Source organism: Carassius carassius, chromosome 43, assembly GCF_963082965.1.
Source record: "Carassius carassius chromosome 43, fCarCar2.1, whole genome shotgun sequence".
Classification (NCBI taxonomy): Eukaryota; Metazoa; Chordata; class Actinopteri; order Cypriniformes; family Cyprinidae; genus Carassius; species Carassius carassius.
This window is the reverse complement of record NC_081797.1, coordinates 3,335,780-3,352,354: the sequence shown is the minus strand read 5'-3', so window position 1 is coordinate 3,352,354 and position 16,575 is coordinate 3,335,780. Positions and strand designations below refer to the sequence as shown.

The following is a 16,575-nucleotide window of genomic DNA, read 5'->3' as shown; positions in this document are numbered from 1 at the left end:
TGTAGAAGAATCATTTGAATGAGGAATTGTTTGGAAGAAGAATCATTTGGATGAGGAATTGTTTGGAAGAAGAATCATTTGAATGAGGAATTGGTTGATAGAAGAATCATTTGGATGATGAATTGGTTGGAAGAAGAATCATTTGAATGATGAATTGGTTGGTAATAGAAACAAGGATTGTTAATTGGTTGGTAGAACAATTATTTAAATGAAAAACTGATTGGTTGAAGAACCATTTGAATGATGAATTGGTTCGAAAAATAATAATTTTAAATTATTTTTAAAATTTTTTATTTTTAAAGCCGTTTTAATGGCTTTCAGGAAATAATTAAGCCAAAAAGAAGTACCCTCTTAAAAATAAATGTGCTTCACGATGTCATAGAAGAACCTTTTTGTCTAAATGGTTCCATAAAGAACTTTTAACATCTGGAGAACCTTTACCATTCACAAAAATGCTCTTTGTGGTGAAAAAGGTTCTTCAGATTATAAAAAGGTAAAAAAATAGATGATTCTTTAAAGAACCTTTGACTGAAAAATGGCTCTTCAATGGCATCGCTGTGAAGAACCTTTCAAGCACCTTTACTTTTAAGAGTGTATTTTCCAACATTTACTTCATATATTAAAAGGACCCAGTGTGTGGACAAGCTCCTAATAGTTGTAGAAAACACAGTAAAGAAGTAAAAATTCATCAAAAGTTCAAGTCCTCACTCACTGAACCTGAGCTCCTCGTGAGTGTTTTGAGAGAGAGAGAAAGAGAGAGAGAGAGCAGCGTGCTACCCTTTTTCCAATGAAGGTGTCTGCCTGTGCATTTCTTGGAGTGTGTGAGTGGTTTGTCAGTCTAGTATACACTTTGGCACTCATGGGCAGCACACACACACACACACACACACACACACACACACCGAGAGAGAGAGAGAGACAAGCATGCAGTGCACACTAGTTTTCTCATCCCAGTTTGCAGTGAACAGCAGAGGAGACTTACAAGACCCACTGGTGCAATAAATCTAACGCCCATCGCTCTGGTCCTCTCTTCCTCTCACTATCTATGCGTTCTTTCTTAGGAAGAGTTTGTCTTCTGGACCAGTGGAGTTTGGACATATTGACATGCTTCATTGATGCTCTTGTTTGATGATCGTAGTCACATGTGGCGTCCAGCCGGTGGCAGTAACATGCAGCAGTAACTGATCGACTCAGCAGTGCCATTACATGTGAGTATATTATCAACAATGTTACACCTCATGTTAATTGATGACTTATTTTATCATTCAATGACTATTTCCATTTTATGGAAATATATGTTATGAAATGCTTTTTATTAAAATGCATACAGAAGGTGAAAAAAATATATTATCTTATATTTAAAATTTGTAATGTTATATTTATAAATTTGTAACATTTCTATTTAAAATATAACCTAATTAAGTATGATCTCATATTTAAATTCAAATCAGATTTATAAATTATGTAAGATAAATATTATATCATATTTTTTCCATAATATTTTTTCAATTATATAGTAATTATTTACAAAATGTATATATTTTTTAACCAATTGACATAGTAAATTATCAATATATATATATATATATATATATATATATATATATATATATATATATATATATATATATAGTGTATGCAGAATATAATCATTTATTTTAAAACGTCTTATAAAAATGTATAGTAATTATTTATTTTTAAATAAAAATTAAACATCTACTGCATTTATAATGAAAACTATAAATCTGCAGTATATAGAATATGTATTATATTATATTTAAATTAAAGGTGAATATTTATAATTATAAATAACATAAATATTGCATTTTAAGTATTTTAAATATACATAAAATATTTTAATATGTATTATAAATTTGTATTATATATTGTGCCTATTCTTTGACTAATATGTGTAGTAAAATATTAACATATATAGTATAGCCTATGTATGTTATAATTAAATGCACATTTTTTATATTTTACTTTAAATATTTAATATATATATATATATATATATATATATATATATATATATATATATATATATATCAAGATTATATATATATATATATATATATATATATATATATATATATATATCATATATAAGAGGCATCAAATACAGTTTTATTTTATATATATATATATATATATATATATATATATATATATAATAAAACTGTATTTGATGCCTCTTTTCACTAATATGTGTAATAAAATATTATTAATAAATTATATAGGCTATATAAAATGTAAATATTTACACACAAGCACTAGATACTATTAAATAACCCTTGTGAATTTGTCCTGTGTTCAGTTGTCCAGCAGTATGTTGAGGCATTGGGGGTTTGCTGTGTTCCTGTTAACCGTCCCGATCCCGGTCCAACCCAGACCCACTAATGCTCTCAGCTACAGACAGTAAGTCATGATCTCCTCTTACTGCTGGATTTCTGACAGATCTCTAAAAGTCAGAGCTGTGTTGAGACTGACATCTGCTGGCAGCAGAAGAAGCACGACACTACACTGCATGCAGTAAAGCATGCTTTATCATGTCTACAAGTCAAATGAGTTCAATATCTATATTCTCTCTCTTTTGGCCCCAGGCGGCGCTCAGTAGGACACGCACAGATGATGCATGACAGGGGTCGATCCCTGCATGACCGGAAGAGGCGTACGTTTATCCAGGATCTGCTTGAGCAGGTGCACACGGCTCAGGTGTGGGACTCCCCCGGTCAGATCCAGAGAAGTGTCCAGACCCCACGGCTGTCCAAACCCATGGGCAGCTCCAAAAACTTCCCCTTGAGCTTTCAAATGGAGACTATAGGGACGAGAGACGACCTGCCGCAGGAGACCAGCAAGACCCTGAGATACCAGGAGCAGCCACTGAAAGCTGTGACCAAGAGGAAGAGGAAGATGAGTTTGGGGAGATGGAGGAGGGACAGGGGGTGTGGCTTCCGTATGCAAATTAGAGACCAATAAAAGAGCCTGGATAAGAATGAAGGCTCGATTCGAAGCACAGCAACTGAATCTGGACGAACTGAGAAGGCTTTGTGATAAGATGATTTGCTGCCTGATACAGTTAGAGCTGAGACTTCATCACTGCTATTGGTGGATGCACCTTTAAAATGTAAAGTTCAAAAAGACTATTTCACCGTGGCATGGGATATGCAAAAATAGTGACTCATGGTTTGTTTTTCGTTCAAAATAAACTTTCTAATCAGTTCTCTATTCTAGAGCTTCATTTGATGAGTAGAAAGCGCTTCACATACAGACTAATTTGTATTTGTTACAATCAGAGTTCCCTGTATTAAATGTAGTCATTCAGTAAGACTTTTCATGAAATATTTAATTTATTTGATTGGAATATTTATTCCCTGAATGTATCTCAATGCTGCTGATTTTGACGAGATTTGCGAATGCACTTTAGATAGATATGCTGGTCTACATTTAGATTTTTATTATCCTACTTTTCTTTTCTTTTAGTTAATGTTCTGCTATTTTCAAAAAACATAATAAAGCTACTAAAAATATATTTTACTAGAACTCCAAATTTATTCTCATGATTTGCAACGTATAAGTGCATTTTTTTGTATTATCATTTATCTATAAATGCAAAGCAACAGCTTTACATCTCTATATTATATTTTAATTGTTAAGACTAATATATATATTAGTAATTGTAATGTATGTGATAAATCTGTTTAAATCATTTTGAAAATATTTTTTTTATTTTGTACTAATATATATAATACACACACACACACACACACACACATATATATATATATATATATATACACATATATATTATGAGAAAAAAAGCTTATTTTACAGCAATTCCAAATTCATTCTCATGATTTTCACCATATAACTGAAGTTTTTACTAGTTTTCTATGCATGCAAAATGTGACTTCATTATTTCATCAGTGCAGTTTAAGTATCTGTTTTTACTGACTGAGGATGGTGGAATAATCAATCAGTGTGTGGAGCGGTGTCTGTGCTCAGAGGGCAAATGCAAGGCAAATAAAGACACAAAAATGGTGCTAATGGATGGAGAGGAAAATGCAACCTTCTGTCAACTTCCTGTGAGTGCTTTAGGATCACATGCCATGCCTTAAAGACTCATAAACCACAGAACACAAGAGCTAGAGATCAATCACAAATCAATGAGCCCCTGATCAGACTGAGACAGATGGAAAAGCAGCAGGTAATAGCTGACATACATTCATTTGAAACAAGTCATTTGCTGTATTTTCTCCACATCAAATCTTTAGAAAAAAGTAGTTTTCTGATATCAGTTTTAATAGGTGGCTATATTGATACATGGACATGTTTCTTATTTCTTTTAGGCTTTGTAAAAGGCACTTATTCTGATTGAAGCATTAGGGAAAGTTTGCCTGTACGTATAGATATCTCTCTGAATTAAAAATGATTTGTTGAATCTTATCTGAAAAAGCACAGATAAATGACGGACGCATTTGCGAATACATGGACATCTAATTAAACATCTGGGATGGTGAGTAGCTAATTTTCTCTGACAATGAATTAGGAATGAATTAATATTAATAGATGTAACTTATTATATCAAATAATTTATCATTTGACATTTTCAGTATAGACAAACGAAAAATGAGTCAAGATGGTAATGAATCTAACTTTGTATAATGGTTTACTGAGAAATAATAATACAAATATAAAATTGTATATATATATGTATATATATATATATATATATATGTATATATATATATATATATATATATATATATAATTTTTCTAATTTATATTAAAAAAATGTGTGTATAAATATATATATATATATATATATATATATATATATATATATATACACACACATTTTCTTTGATTAATAAAAAAAAGTTAAAAAGAACACCATTTGTTTTTTCAAATATCAATATTTCAGAAAATTATAGTTTTCTGTATTTACAGTTTTCTGTATTTTCTAAATTTTTAAAGATTTAATTTCAGATCATTCATATTTTCTAATAGTATGCATAATTTATATTTATAATTTTGAATTTCATTTATTTTATATAAAATTATATTGTATTTTTCTAAGAGGTCATCGGATGCGAGTCATGTGACATGCACTTTTTCAAGTTGTTTGAACTGAAATGTGTTGGCAGTGTGTGTACATAACCGCCCTATATGATAAAAATACACCCAGTTTTTTTTTTATCCCTGTATATCATTTCCCCTTTCTCAAATCAGGCCGCTCTCAGACTGAGTTTAGAACGGCTTGTCATCCAAAGGAACAGAGGGGCGGAGTCAGCAGAGCTCATTAGCATTTAAAGGAACATGCACTAAAACGGGTTGTGTGCAGAGCTGTTTTTGACAGGGTAACAAGGGTGTTTTTTTACACTACCATTTAGAAATTTTAACCATAGTATGTTATAGACTTTTCATTAGGACCCTAAAGAATCATATCAACTTGTGAAAAATGGGCATCCGATGACTCCCTCAAATGTTAAATGATATTTAGCTATAAATTTTATTGGATTCACAGATCTAAGAATTGAAGTGTAGCTCAAAGCATACCTTTTTTTTTTTGCTACTGTCTCACAGGGAGCCACTAACAGTTACGGAGTGATCTTTGCTGGCATCATAGTGGGCATCGGTTTCTGCGCCAACCTGCTGGCCTTTTCTCTCTTCGCCAAACACAAGAGTTTTCGTAAAAACCGCCTGGACGTTCTTCTCCTCAGCATGGCTCTGGCCGACTTCCTCATGCTCTTCCTCATCCCCTTCACCGTCCACTCGGCGGTCAGTTTCTCGTGGCCTCTGGGCATCACATCCTGCAAGGTCTATCAGTTTCTGCTGGCATTCTCTCTGGCCGCCAGCACGTACTCGCTGTGCACCGTATCTATGGTTCGCGCCATGATCATCACCAAGCCCTATCAACCTCCATCCATGGATCTAGTGGTGCTCATGTTTATTCTGGTCTGGGCCTTGAGTTTCTTTATAAGTCTGCCGTTGCGTATTTTCGCCACTAAGGAAAGCTTAGGCCCAGGTGTGAGTAACTCCACTGTTTGTTTGCCTACTACCCAAGAACATCATTACCAGGTCGTTCTCAGCCAGTTTGTGCTTTACTATCTCATCCCTATGCTGGTTATCGCAGTCAACTCCGCACGTATTGCTCTTTTCCTGCACAAGAGACAGGTTATGTCCTTCACAGGCTCCAGGAACACAAGACGGGTGTCTCTCATGGTGTTCTTGTCCACTGGGACCTTCTCCTTGTGCTGGCTGCCAGGGTACGTTCTAGAGCTGTGCGTGTATTTGGGACTTTACCGGCACGGCCGCTCGTGGGAGATGTTTCATTTCACCTGCACTGTTCTCCAGTATCTGCATCCCTGCGTGAACCCCGTCCTCTACGTTCTGCTGTCCAAACGCTACAGACGCAAGAGAGACTGGCTGTTCAAATGGAACAGGAAACGAGTCCATCCGCAGGTCATTAGTGTGACGGAGAGTTTCTGAGCATCTAGAATATATCGATTTAATTAGAACATGTTGAATGTAAAGCTGTATTAGAGTTTGGTTTGTTTGGTTCAAGGAGATCTGAATCCTTTGTGCCTTGGTACAAAATTCATAATTGTGTGGATATCAACTGAAATGAATGCATTTCACCCACAAAGCAATGTTGAATGTGACTGAATCTGGTTCTGAGGGTGCAAAAAATCTAAATATTGAAAATGTTGCCTTTAAAATTGTCCAAATGAAGTCCTTAGCAATGTATATTACTAATCAAAAATTAAGTTTAATATATTTACGGTAAAAATTGACAAAATATCCTAATGATTTTTGGCATAAAAGCAAAATTTATAATTTTGACCCATACAATGTATTGTTGACTTTTGCTACAAATATACTGGTGCGCAAATGAAAACACACATGCAAATAGAAAAAAACACCTGCAAATTAAGATAACTACATCAATTTGACAACTGCAAATACAACACGACAAAACACAAAAAAGCGAGCAAATACTCGCAACACAACCAAATATGACATGTTTAAGGGAACCGCAAAGTGCATGCATATCAATGTCTACTTTGAAAGGTGAGATTTTTGTTTATTTTAACATCCTGATCATCGGATTCCTTAGGTTTTTCCTTAAGATATTATTAGCCTAAATAAGCAGACGAAATACACAATCACTGTAATTGCGAAACGTTATGCAAGCTGGCTAACTTGCTTTTTTCAACTTCCCAAAAAGTAACCATAGTTTTACTATTAAAATAAAAACAAATTGATTAATTAAAAAGACATATATATATATATACACACCTGGTTTTCCTACACTAACCATAGTTTAACTATTGTATTTGTATAACTGTGGTTATACCAATACAATAATCAATACAAAAAGAAAAGAAAATTTACATTTGTACAATGTACTACACATAAACCATGGTTAATTTTAATTTTGTTTGGGTAATTTTGGGGTCCTCCTGTTGTGGTCGGTGCCTATTTGCAGCACGTTTATGTTTTTGGTTGTGTTTTTGCAGCGCACTTTTGTATTTGGTTGCGAGCATTTACAGCACCCATGCTGTCAAATTGATGAAGACATTTTGCTGGTGCTGGTCTGACTCATTTTGCCAGCATGGGTCTCATATACTTGTGATATGTAAAATGTTATTAAAATTTAAAGTAGGCTAAGTCTAGTCAATGTACCATAAGATTACAACAGAGTTGTTGTGGTTTCATTCGCAGGTTTTTTTTTGTTTTTTTTTACTTGCTCTATGAAGTACATGTAACCAAAGACTATAGTAATACAGTTGTAACTTAATCTAACTTTTGTAGTTTTCACATGTGAATTAAATTTTTTTAAGAAGTTACTGGTGTATGATTGATAATGACCTGTTACATTGCAGTACAATCACATTTTCTTCAAGGTTAAATATAATTATGACAAAGCGGTGACACTGTCGACTCTGTGGAAGCCTGTTTCCGCCACTGAATAAAACAAAGTAAATTGCGATTTTTTTTCCTCAGAATTGCATGATAAAAACTTGCAGTTGCGAGTTAAAAAGTCATAATTTTTTAGATATAAGCTTGCAATTTTGAAAAATAAAGTCAGAACTGCATGATATAAAAAATTCGGAATTATTCTGAATTTATAACTCGCAATTGTGAGTTTATATCATGCAATTCTGGGAAAAAAAGTCATAACCTTTTTTTTTCTTTTCCTTTTTTTTAAAGTGGCAGAAACAGGCTTCCATACACCTCTCTGAAATTGCCTACCACAAAGGAAAAATATAGGACTTTTACACTTAATTTAAAGCATTTGGTTATATATGATGAAGCCTTGAGACAGAGGACATGAAACAAATTGCAGGTCACAATTTCTTATAAATTTTATTTGCACTTCAAAATAAAACACCACATGTGCTTTATTCTGAGAAAGGTGATTGATTTCAAACAGGCGTTTTCTTGAGATCAAGCATATCCAAAATATAGATGCTTCCATATCAACACCACCAGTTTTGTTACGCGTGCCCGCTCTTAAAGGGAAAACATGTTTAAATGAGTATTTTATTATGGGGGGTGTATGCTGCATTAAAGTCCATTCTTGAGCTGAGGAATAAAGCTAAACCCAATCTGTAATGTCTCACACTATTTTATAGCCTAACTGAATCAAACTGAAAAGGATAAACAGCACTTGATTAAAAATAATAACAGTCAATGAACACAAACTTTTCCTAATTTCTCGTAGGCCAGGATTTAGTAAAGCTTTGTACAAAAAAAAACCTTGCAACTGCTAATGTGTAACAAAGCTAATCCAGATTATCTAAAAATGTGCTTTTGAATTCACATTTCTCTGGGTGTTGCTCAATAAAAGTGCACCAGATCGTTGTCAGCATTAACAGAATGGTTCTAGAGCACTTTAAAGGTGGGGGGTAAGTATAAGTACACATCTGCACCAGCGAGTTCAACCATGGTTAAACAAGGGGACATCTTTACCACAAAGGATTTAAAGCTCCATTCATCCTTTATACAAACAAATACTAGCATGTTAAAAATGAGAAGGCACAGCTCATTAATTACTAAGGCCTTTACCCATCAAAATACTCATGTGATATGAAAGCAGAGGAGAGAGTTATAAAAACTGGTGAGGTGGAGGCCTAGTAGTCGTCTCCTCGGCTGACCACCTCCTTGCAGGTGGGTCTCAGCAGGATGGTGTGCTCAAACTGGGCCGTGTAGCAGCCTTTGGTGTCACACAGAGGTGGGTAGGGGTCGATGATGCCCAGGTCACAGAGATTCTTCAGTGCCATTAAATATTTGGTCTCACCGAAACGATCCAGCCAGCGGCGGCAGAAGGCGAGAGTGCCGAAGTTCTCGTTGACCACATTCAACAAGTGCTTGGCTCTGGGAAGTCTGGGAAAGAGGAACGCGAGCAGGTAAACCATGAACCTATCTAGGAATGCTTTTTAGGCATCACAGGCATGCTCCCAGAACATTAAAGGGTTAGTTCTCCCAAAAATGAAAACTAGCCCATGTTTTACTCACCTTCAAAGCATCCTAGGTGTACATGACTTTTCTTCTTTCAGACAAATCATATCGGAGTTGTATTAAAAATGATCCTGGCTCTTGAAAGCGTTAGACTAGGAGTAGGCAGGTGTTTTTGTTCAACAGTCCAAAAGTAGTCAAATAAAGCATGTGCTTTCATAATAACATTCATGTCCCGGAATTTTAACGTGAGGCATGTTTTATTATGGATGCACGCGCTTTATTTGACTACTTTTTCTTACGTGTTTTATCCCACCTACTCCCAGTCTAACGCTTGCAAGAGCCAGGATCATTTTTAATATAACTCCGATTGGATTCGTCTGAAAGAAGAAAGTCATCTACACCTAGGATGCTTTGAGGATTGCCCTGTCACGATAACAACTTGTTCTATTGCCCCAGAAATAACTGTGATAATTGATATTATTTTCATTTTAAATACCATTTTATGCCACTGAATATAAAATCATAATGTAACACCATAAAATGGTTACATTATGACAACAAACCTAATTTTTGAGAATATTTAGATCGTGGAAATCAAGTATCCAAAAATTAGATGCCTTAAAAACCTTGATAAATAGTAAATAAACTAGTAAATAGTTACTAGCAGAAAAAAGAGAAATGCACAACGAACTTGTATGGAGATTTTTCCCGGACCTTCTTTTCTCTGTAAATAAAGGGTGCACACTAATGTTGAAAAACACAATCATTACTTAGCATTCAGATATCTGTATGCACAAAGGCAAAGATCCCTAAACAAGACCAAATCTGCACATTAAACTTGTTTTGTAGAACTTGAAGCATGTTTTCAATTTGAACAACCTCCTCACGACTACAGCATGTTATGTACGAGAAGCTACAAAAGACACAGGCGCAAGTGGAATGCACAAAACATGGTGACATACATTTTTAAGTAAATAAAATGGGCGATATATTGCATCACCAAAAATTATAGAGGTCATTTACATATATTGTGCGATAAGTCGATATATTGATTATTACAACAGGCCTATTTGATAAGGTGAGTAAAACTTGGGATCATTTTAATTTTTGGGAGAACTATCACTTTAATGTTCTGGAGCATATCTGTGATGCCTAAAAAGCATCCCTAGATAGGCAGCTGAGTCAATTATCTTCTGATAAGCTATAACAAAATTGCTTGTTTCTGGAGAGTCAGTTAGGAATAAGAGCGGTGTGTATCTCACCTTATTGGCACGTGACCAACTTCGAAGTTTTTCATGTAATGAGAACACTCCATGTCATCGTGCACCATGCCTTTCCCAGTGCTGCCGAACGTCTCGATCGCATAAACCTCTCCTTCCTGTACAAGAGGAAATTCAGCGTGTGACAAAATGACAGAAGTAAAGCCTCAACAATGAGATTAACAACTCTACACGATCGCTTTCCAATTGAAGGAGCAGATTCACAGTAAAATGTTGACCTGACAAAGAAAGTGATGTCTGGGCTCGCTCAGTAAGATTCATTTATTGAATTATATTAACACTTATTCAGCAAGGATGCAGAAAATGGATCAAAAGTGACAGTAAAGATATTTATGATGTTACAAAAGATTTCCATTTTAAATAAGTGCTGTTCTTTTGAACTTTCGATTCATCAAAGAATCCTGAACAAAAAAAATGCATCACAGTTTCACTCTTGGATTTATTTATGTTGAAAATAAGCAGCAAACCTGCATATTAGAAACATTTATCATAGGATCATGTGACACAAGACTGGAGTAATGCTGCTACAATTTTAGCTTTGCATAAGAGGAATAAATTCATTCTGATGTATATTGATATAGAAAACTTTAAATTGTAAACATTTCATAATATTACAGCATTTTAGATCAAATAAATGCAGCCTTGGTGAACATTTTGGAGGCTGGTGTGCTTGACTACACCTCTCTTTAAACCCTGTGGTGTTGACTGATAGTGATGTGTGAGGTTAGGCTTGTGTTGATATCTCTGGCACACCCAAACTCAGCCCTGAACTATCAGACAGAGCCTCTCTCAAAACTGTTAAAACTTTCTCTGCTCCTTTTTCCGAAAAAATTACTTCTTTCTCCTGAGACATACCAATGCAGCCTTCATATTCCTTCTTATGAACATTTATTGGGCGACTCACAGAATAAAAACCAAGCATCAAAGATAAATTCACATCTGTGAAACAGAAACTTTGTAGTAAGTCACAACATACCTCCATCCTGGTGGCTTCACCTCCTTTCACGATGGGCACCGTCTTGCCTGCATGTATTCTGTACTGTCCAATAGAGTGGCCATTGAGATTTCGGATCGGTTTCACTGGAAAGAACAGAAACATCAATAGTGAAATCATATCTTGTGTTATTTCTAGGTCTTTGCTGTTAAAATTATTTGCATTTACCTTGATATGTTTTTCCATCGAGTTCCACTTCATAAGACTCCATAACCTCTTGAATTGATTCTCCAATGTCACACAAACGAACATCGATACCTGCGCACTGAAATAACAGAACAATGTGCTTTACAATGATTCCTTACAAATAAAACACAAATTACTTATACATTTAATGTTTAAACATAAGCATTTAGAAAGAGCAAGCAATCACAAAGTGTGACAAAGACATTTCTAATGTTAAAAAACATTTTAAACAAAGAATCCTGAACGAAATGAATCTGCTTCCACAAACCTATTGTGCAGCACAACTGTTTTCCAACATTTACAACAATCAGAAATATTTCTTGAGCAGCAAATCATCACATTAGAATTATTTCTGAAGGATTGTGTGACACTGAAGATTGGAGTAATAATGCTGAAAATTCTGTTTTATATATTTTGGAAGAAAAGTAATTAAAATTGTTCACAATACTGCTCTTTTTACTGTATTTTTGATGAATATATGTAGCTGTAGGGAGCATAAGAGTCTGTAACGGAGGTAAGTTTTGGGGAGTTATGTCACATGCATGTTTTCGCTCTCTCTAACGCTTACCTTAATTCCAGTATTTGTAGCATCTTTAACAGCTTCAAGCAGTTTGTCGTACTTTGGGTTGAAGGTGACAGTAAAGGCACAGTCAATGATTCGACCTGGAACACCAAAATAATCAAACATCAGCAAAGATCAGTATAAAAATCACTTGGAAAGAATTAATATTTCATTTGCAGCGTTTGCTGCTTCAGGCGCACCATTAATGTGCGTGCCGAAGTCGATCTTGCAGACATCGTCGTACTGGAGAACGGTGGGGTCTCCTGCATTAGGAGTGTAGTGAGCGGCGCAGTGGTTCAGCGAGCAGCCGGTCGGAAAAGCCAGACCAGCATTCAGACCATTTTCCTTGATCAACTTCCTAGAGCAATCTTCCAGTTTTTCACTAGCATGAAAAGAGAGACCTGATGAGCGGATTAAACTCATGGCTGCCAATGTGTGTGAACCATAGACTGTAAAAAATATGGACAAAGCGTCTGTGACGTCACCCATAGACTTTCTGAAGAACGGGTTTGAAGCCGTTTATGGGGGGTATGGGCAGCGCCATCTTGGAAAATCTTGGGAAATCCTAACCCCGCCCACCTTCTGACGCAGCGCACTTCACTCAGCTCGTTAACATAACGAAATATGTTATAAAACACCATACTAACTATTTTCGTTTTCATTAAAATAAATCTTAAACATTATAGCCACACAAATGTGGTTCAGGCAACGCATATTGATTATATTCAACTACACAAAACGTTTGCCTATTTATGAAAAAACAAAATATAAAACACAAACCTGCCTCTTTTCATTTTAAATATAATATAAAAATATTAAACATTTTCTGGTCCAGGCAATATGTGCATTTGTACTAAAGAACAGATTTTGCAGTAAACAACATTACAGATCATCTTCGTTGTATTAAAATTTAAAATTACAAAACTCAACCCAGTCTCTTTTTGTTAAATTTCAGCTTTATCAATATAAGCCATTATAAAAGTATAAGTAAAAGGTATAAGAAGCTATACAAATAAAGCAAACAATTCAGTTAAACATACTTATAAGCTTATAAAGTTATGAAACTTCCCCTCAGCCAAAACGATTGCCCAGGGAAAAAATTATAGATTTACGAGACCAAAAATCGCCCATTAGATATACACAAGATGAATTATATCTCATGTTTAACCACTACAGAGACACCAGAGTCTGCGGCATTGGCGGCAAACTTTAGAAGGTCTAGCCGAGGAAAGACTGCTTCAGGCGGGGCACATGAACGCCGAGCGCCCGGTCATCGCTGGATCAACTGGATACAATTTTCATAAATCTTTAAATAAACCACAGATTTGAGCTTTAAACAACTACATTCTCGCCTGAAAACCTCTTAAAACTACATTTCATGATACAGAAACAGTAGTATTATATGTCAACTGTATTAAAAAATGGCGCTTCTTGTTGTCATTCTCCGTGGCGCTGCCTTGTCAGCTGTCAATCAAGCTGTCACTCAAAGTTAACCACACCCTTATTGTCATATATTTTATATCTAAATACGATCTAAACTAACGAGTTAGAAAAAAAAAAAAATCACCCCCCTCACAGTTGTCAGGCACTCGGAAGCTATCGAAAAATACAATAAAAGTCCATGGGACCAACTTGTAAAAACATGAATTTATAGTGTGAAAATGGACATTTTAACATGGGGGCTATGGACATTTGCTCCCTTTTGGGACCTTCCCCTGGCGGATTTTCGATGTATTGCAGTTTTTCGCACTTCCGGGTAGGCTTCATTTTTCAGATCAGAATGTTGCCGCTTGGTGTCAACCTGAAAAACCTAGTAGTAGATAATTTGCAGGTCAGCTGAAGGCTGTTTTAATGCTAAAGCTAAGTAGGGCTGTAAGACTTTTGGGCCAGATCTACTAAACAGGGCAAATTAGTAAGACTGAAATCCTATAAAAGCACAGAGGAAAAGTTTGCCGTTGTTGAACTACTGACAATAAGCAAATTACAGAAAACAGATGCAGCTGGTTTATTTTTAATAATTACCCATGCAATGTACCAAGAGCAGAACAAATGAGCAACTATCACAGCCATGTGAAGTGTTAAGAAAATCTAAGTAAACCGCAAACCTTAGTATATACTCTCCTAAAATTTTTGTATTTGAAAGAGATACTCCTACAAATCTATATGCAATAACACCAGCTGCAAAACTAACTGTATCCACGTCTTTACGCCACTAATATTTTACTGCATGGCTTTAATAAATCCAGACAGTTGTTTTTTGGCGCTGTCAACAGAAAGTTTGCCCTAGTGCAAGCTGTTTGTGAATCCGTCCCCGAGTAAACACGACTTTCACATTTCAAACTCACCACAGCAGCACGAGCCAGAGTTTTTTCACAAATGTAGCCGATGAATGGTGTCACTCACCAGATCTCGATCATGGTTAAGCCCGGTTTGATCCAGCTCATGACGTATTTCCTGACCTGCCGGTGGGCCTCGGCAGCCTGTCTGAAGTCGTTCCACATATCTTCATTAGCCTGATCTAAACATTTCTTCTCCTCGTTGGTCATCCGCCATGCAGCAGTGCGTCTGTGTGAAATAAATCACATTCACTATGAAGCTTTGAAGTGTTTTAGGCTGACTTCAGAGTGTGTAAATAAGCAGCTGCTGTCTGTACCCATCTTGTGTCGATGGATATTCACATTCCTGGCCCTTGGCATAAACTCCATTGGTGTAAAGCTCACAGATGGGGATCGATGGAGGATCAGTTTGAACTTTGGCTGAAAGAGAATGGAGGAATATCAATAAGTTTTATTTAAGGCCTTTTAAAGGATAAATTATTTTCATTAAAAAAAAATTATATGTAAATTTATAAATAAATATATAACCTAATAAATGTGTGTGTGTATATTATATATATATATATATATAGTGTTCCTGTAGCTCAAGTGGTAGAGCATTGCGTTTGCAAGCGCAAGGTTGGGGGTTTGAAAATTGGAGAAAATTGTCAGCCTGAATGCAATGTAAGTCCAAAGTTTCTATGCATAAATTTAATTTAATTTTCATATATATATATAGACTCCGAGGGGAATTTAAACAAACACTCACGTCCTTTCTTTTTCTTCTTCTTTTTCTTTTTCTTTCCAGTTGAATCTCCTTCCTCGCCATCTGCCAAATAGAAATGTAACAATAAAACAATCAACATTAAAACAAAAACTTTCACATGGGATTGTAACAGGAGTCTCTTAGGAGTGAACTTCAGACAAACCCTCTTCTGGCTCGTCCTCTTTGTCTTGCTCTTCTAAAGTGTGCTGCTCCAGTTGATTTGCCACTTTGGTGATGCCAGGATCTCCTTCACCCTCAAGGTTTCCTATTAATAAAAGCCCAGGGAGTTTGATGTAGGTCTCGCAATGCAATATACAGACATAAAGCACATAGAAAGCACGTGGAGTCAGACTCCTCTCATAACAACATTACACAACTATAACAACAATACACGACTGATATCATGAGTTCACCCGCTGGTTAAACACTCTAACCAGTCATTAACTCAACACTCCAGCGCCGAAACGAAACATTAATCTCTGTTCAGATGGTATTACTTGAATGTCTCTTATATTATATCAGATCTAGCGAGGTCTCGTCGGTTTAAAGCAAACTGGGGAGTAGACGTCAGGGCCACACGACACTTTCGTTCGTCTTTAGTACCTACGGCTCCCGCTTTTCCCTTCTTCTTCTTCTTTTTCTTCTTCTTCCCGGTCTCGTCAGCGGGATCCGTGTCCTCTTTGGGAAAATGAGAGTCTCCGTTCGGTAAAATCTGCATTTGTGCAGCTGCGGACTGCGGCTCCTGCGTCAGCTCGTCTGCCATGATGTGACCGCGCGAGGGATTGTGGGCATGTGGGTAAAGCGTACATCATGCGCGGCCCATGTGCGCGGCGCCGGTGAGATTCCTCTGGGTTCAACCCAATGGACCTTTTTACTCGAAAAAGGTCCAACCGACTGAACCCACCCTTATCCCACACGGGGTATGCTCCCTATGCTGCTTAAAATAGTTTACATTACATTACAAAATTGACAAATACACATTCAAACTATAACTAGGAACGAGT

At 35.9% G+C, this 16,575-nt stretch overlaps 3 protein-coding genes across 3 annotated transcripts; 2 read left to right on the top strand and 1 right to left on the bottom strand.

The window, feature by feature from the left end:
* The first annotated feature begins 817 nt into the window (after positions 1-817).
* pthlhb (parathyroid hormone-like hormone b) lies at positions 818-3,409 on the top strand. The gene is made up of 3 exons (XM_059536498.1): positions 818-1,208; positions 2,318-2,418; positions 2,604-3,409. Exons 2-3 carry the CDS (start codon positions 2,330-2,332, stop codon positions 2,977-2,979), a joined length of 465 nt encoding a protein of 154 aa, XP_059392481.1. The 5' UTR covers positions 818-1,208; positions 2,318-2,329; the 3' UTR covers positions 2,980-3,409.
* A 628-nt stretch (positions 3,410-4,037) lies between these two features.
* LOC132124773 (galanin receptor 2a) lies at positions 4,038-6,492 on the top strand. The gene is made up of 2 exons (XM_059535925.1): positions 4,038-4,085; positions 5,587-6,492. Exons 1-2 carry the CDS (start codon positions 4,038-4,040, stop codon positions 6,490-6,492), a joined length of 954 nt encoding a protein of 317 aa, XP_059391908.1.
* Positions 6,493-8,347: 1,855 nt separating this feature from the next.
* On the bottom strand, positions 8,348-16,368 carry metap2b (methionyl aminopeptidase 2b). The gene is made up of 11 exons (XM_059535663.1): positions 16,175-16,368; positions 15,735-15,836; positions 15,575-15,634; positions 15,144-15,246; positions 14,894-15,055; positions 12,691-12,872; positions 12,497-12,591; positions 11,911-12,007; positions 11,725-11,828; positions 10,731-10,846; positions 8,348-9,393 (listed from the first exon to the last, which is right to left on the bottom strand). Exons 1-11 carry the CDS (start codon positions 16,332-16,334, stop codon positions 9,141-9,143), a joined length of 1,434 nt encoding a protein of 477 aa, XP_059391646.1. The 5' UTR covers positions 16,335-16,368; the 3' UTR covers positions 8,348-9,140.
* Between the last annotated feature and the right edge of the window lie 207 nt (positions 16,369-16,575).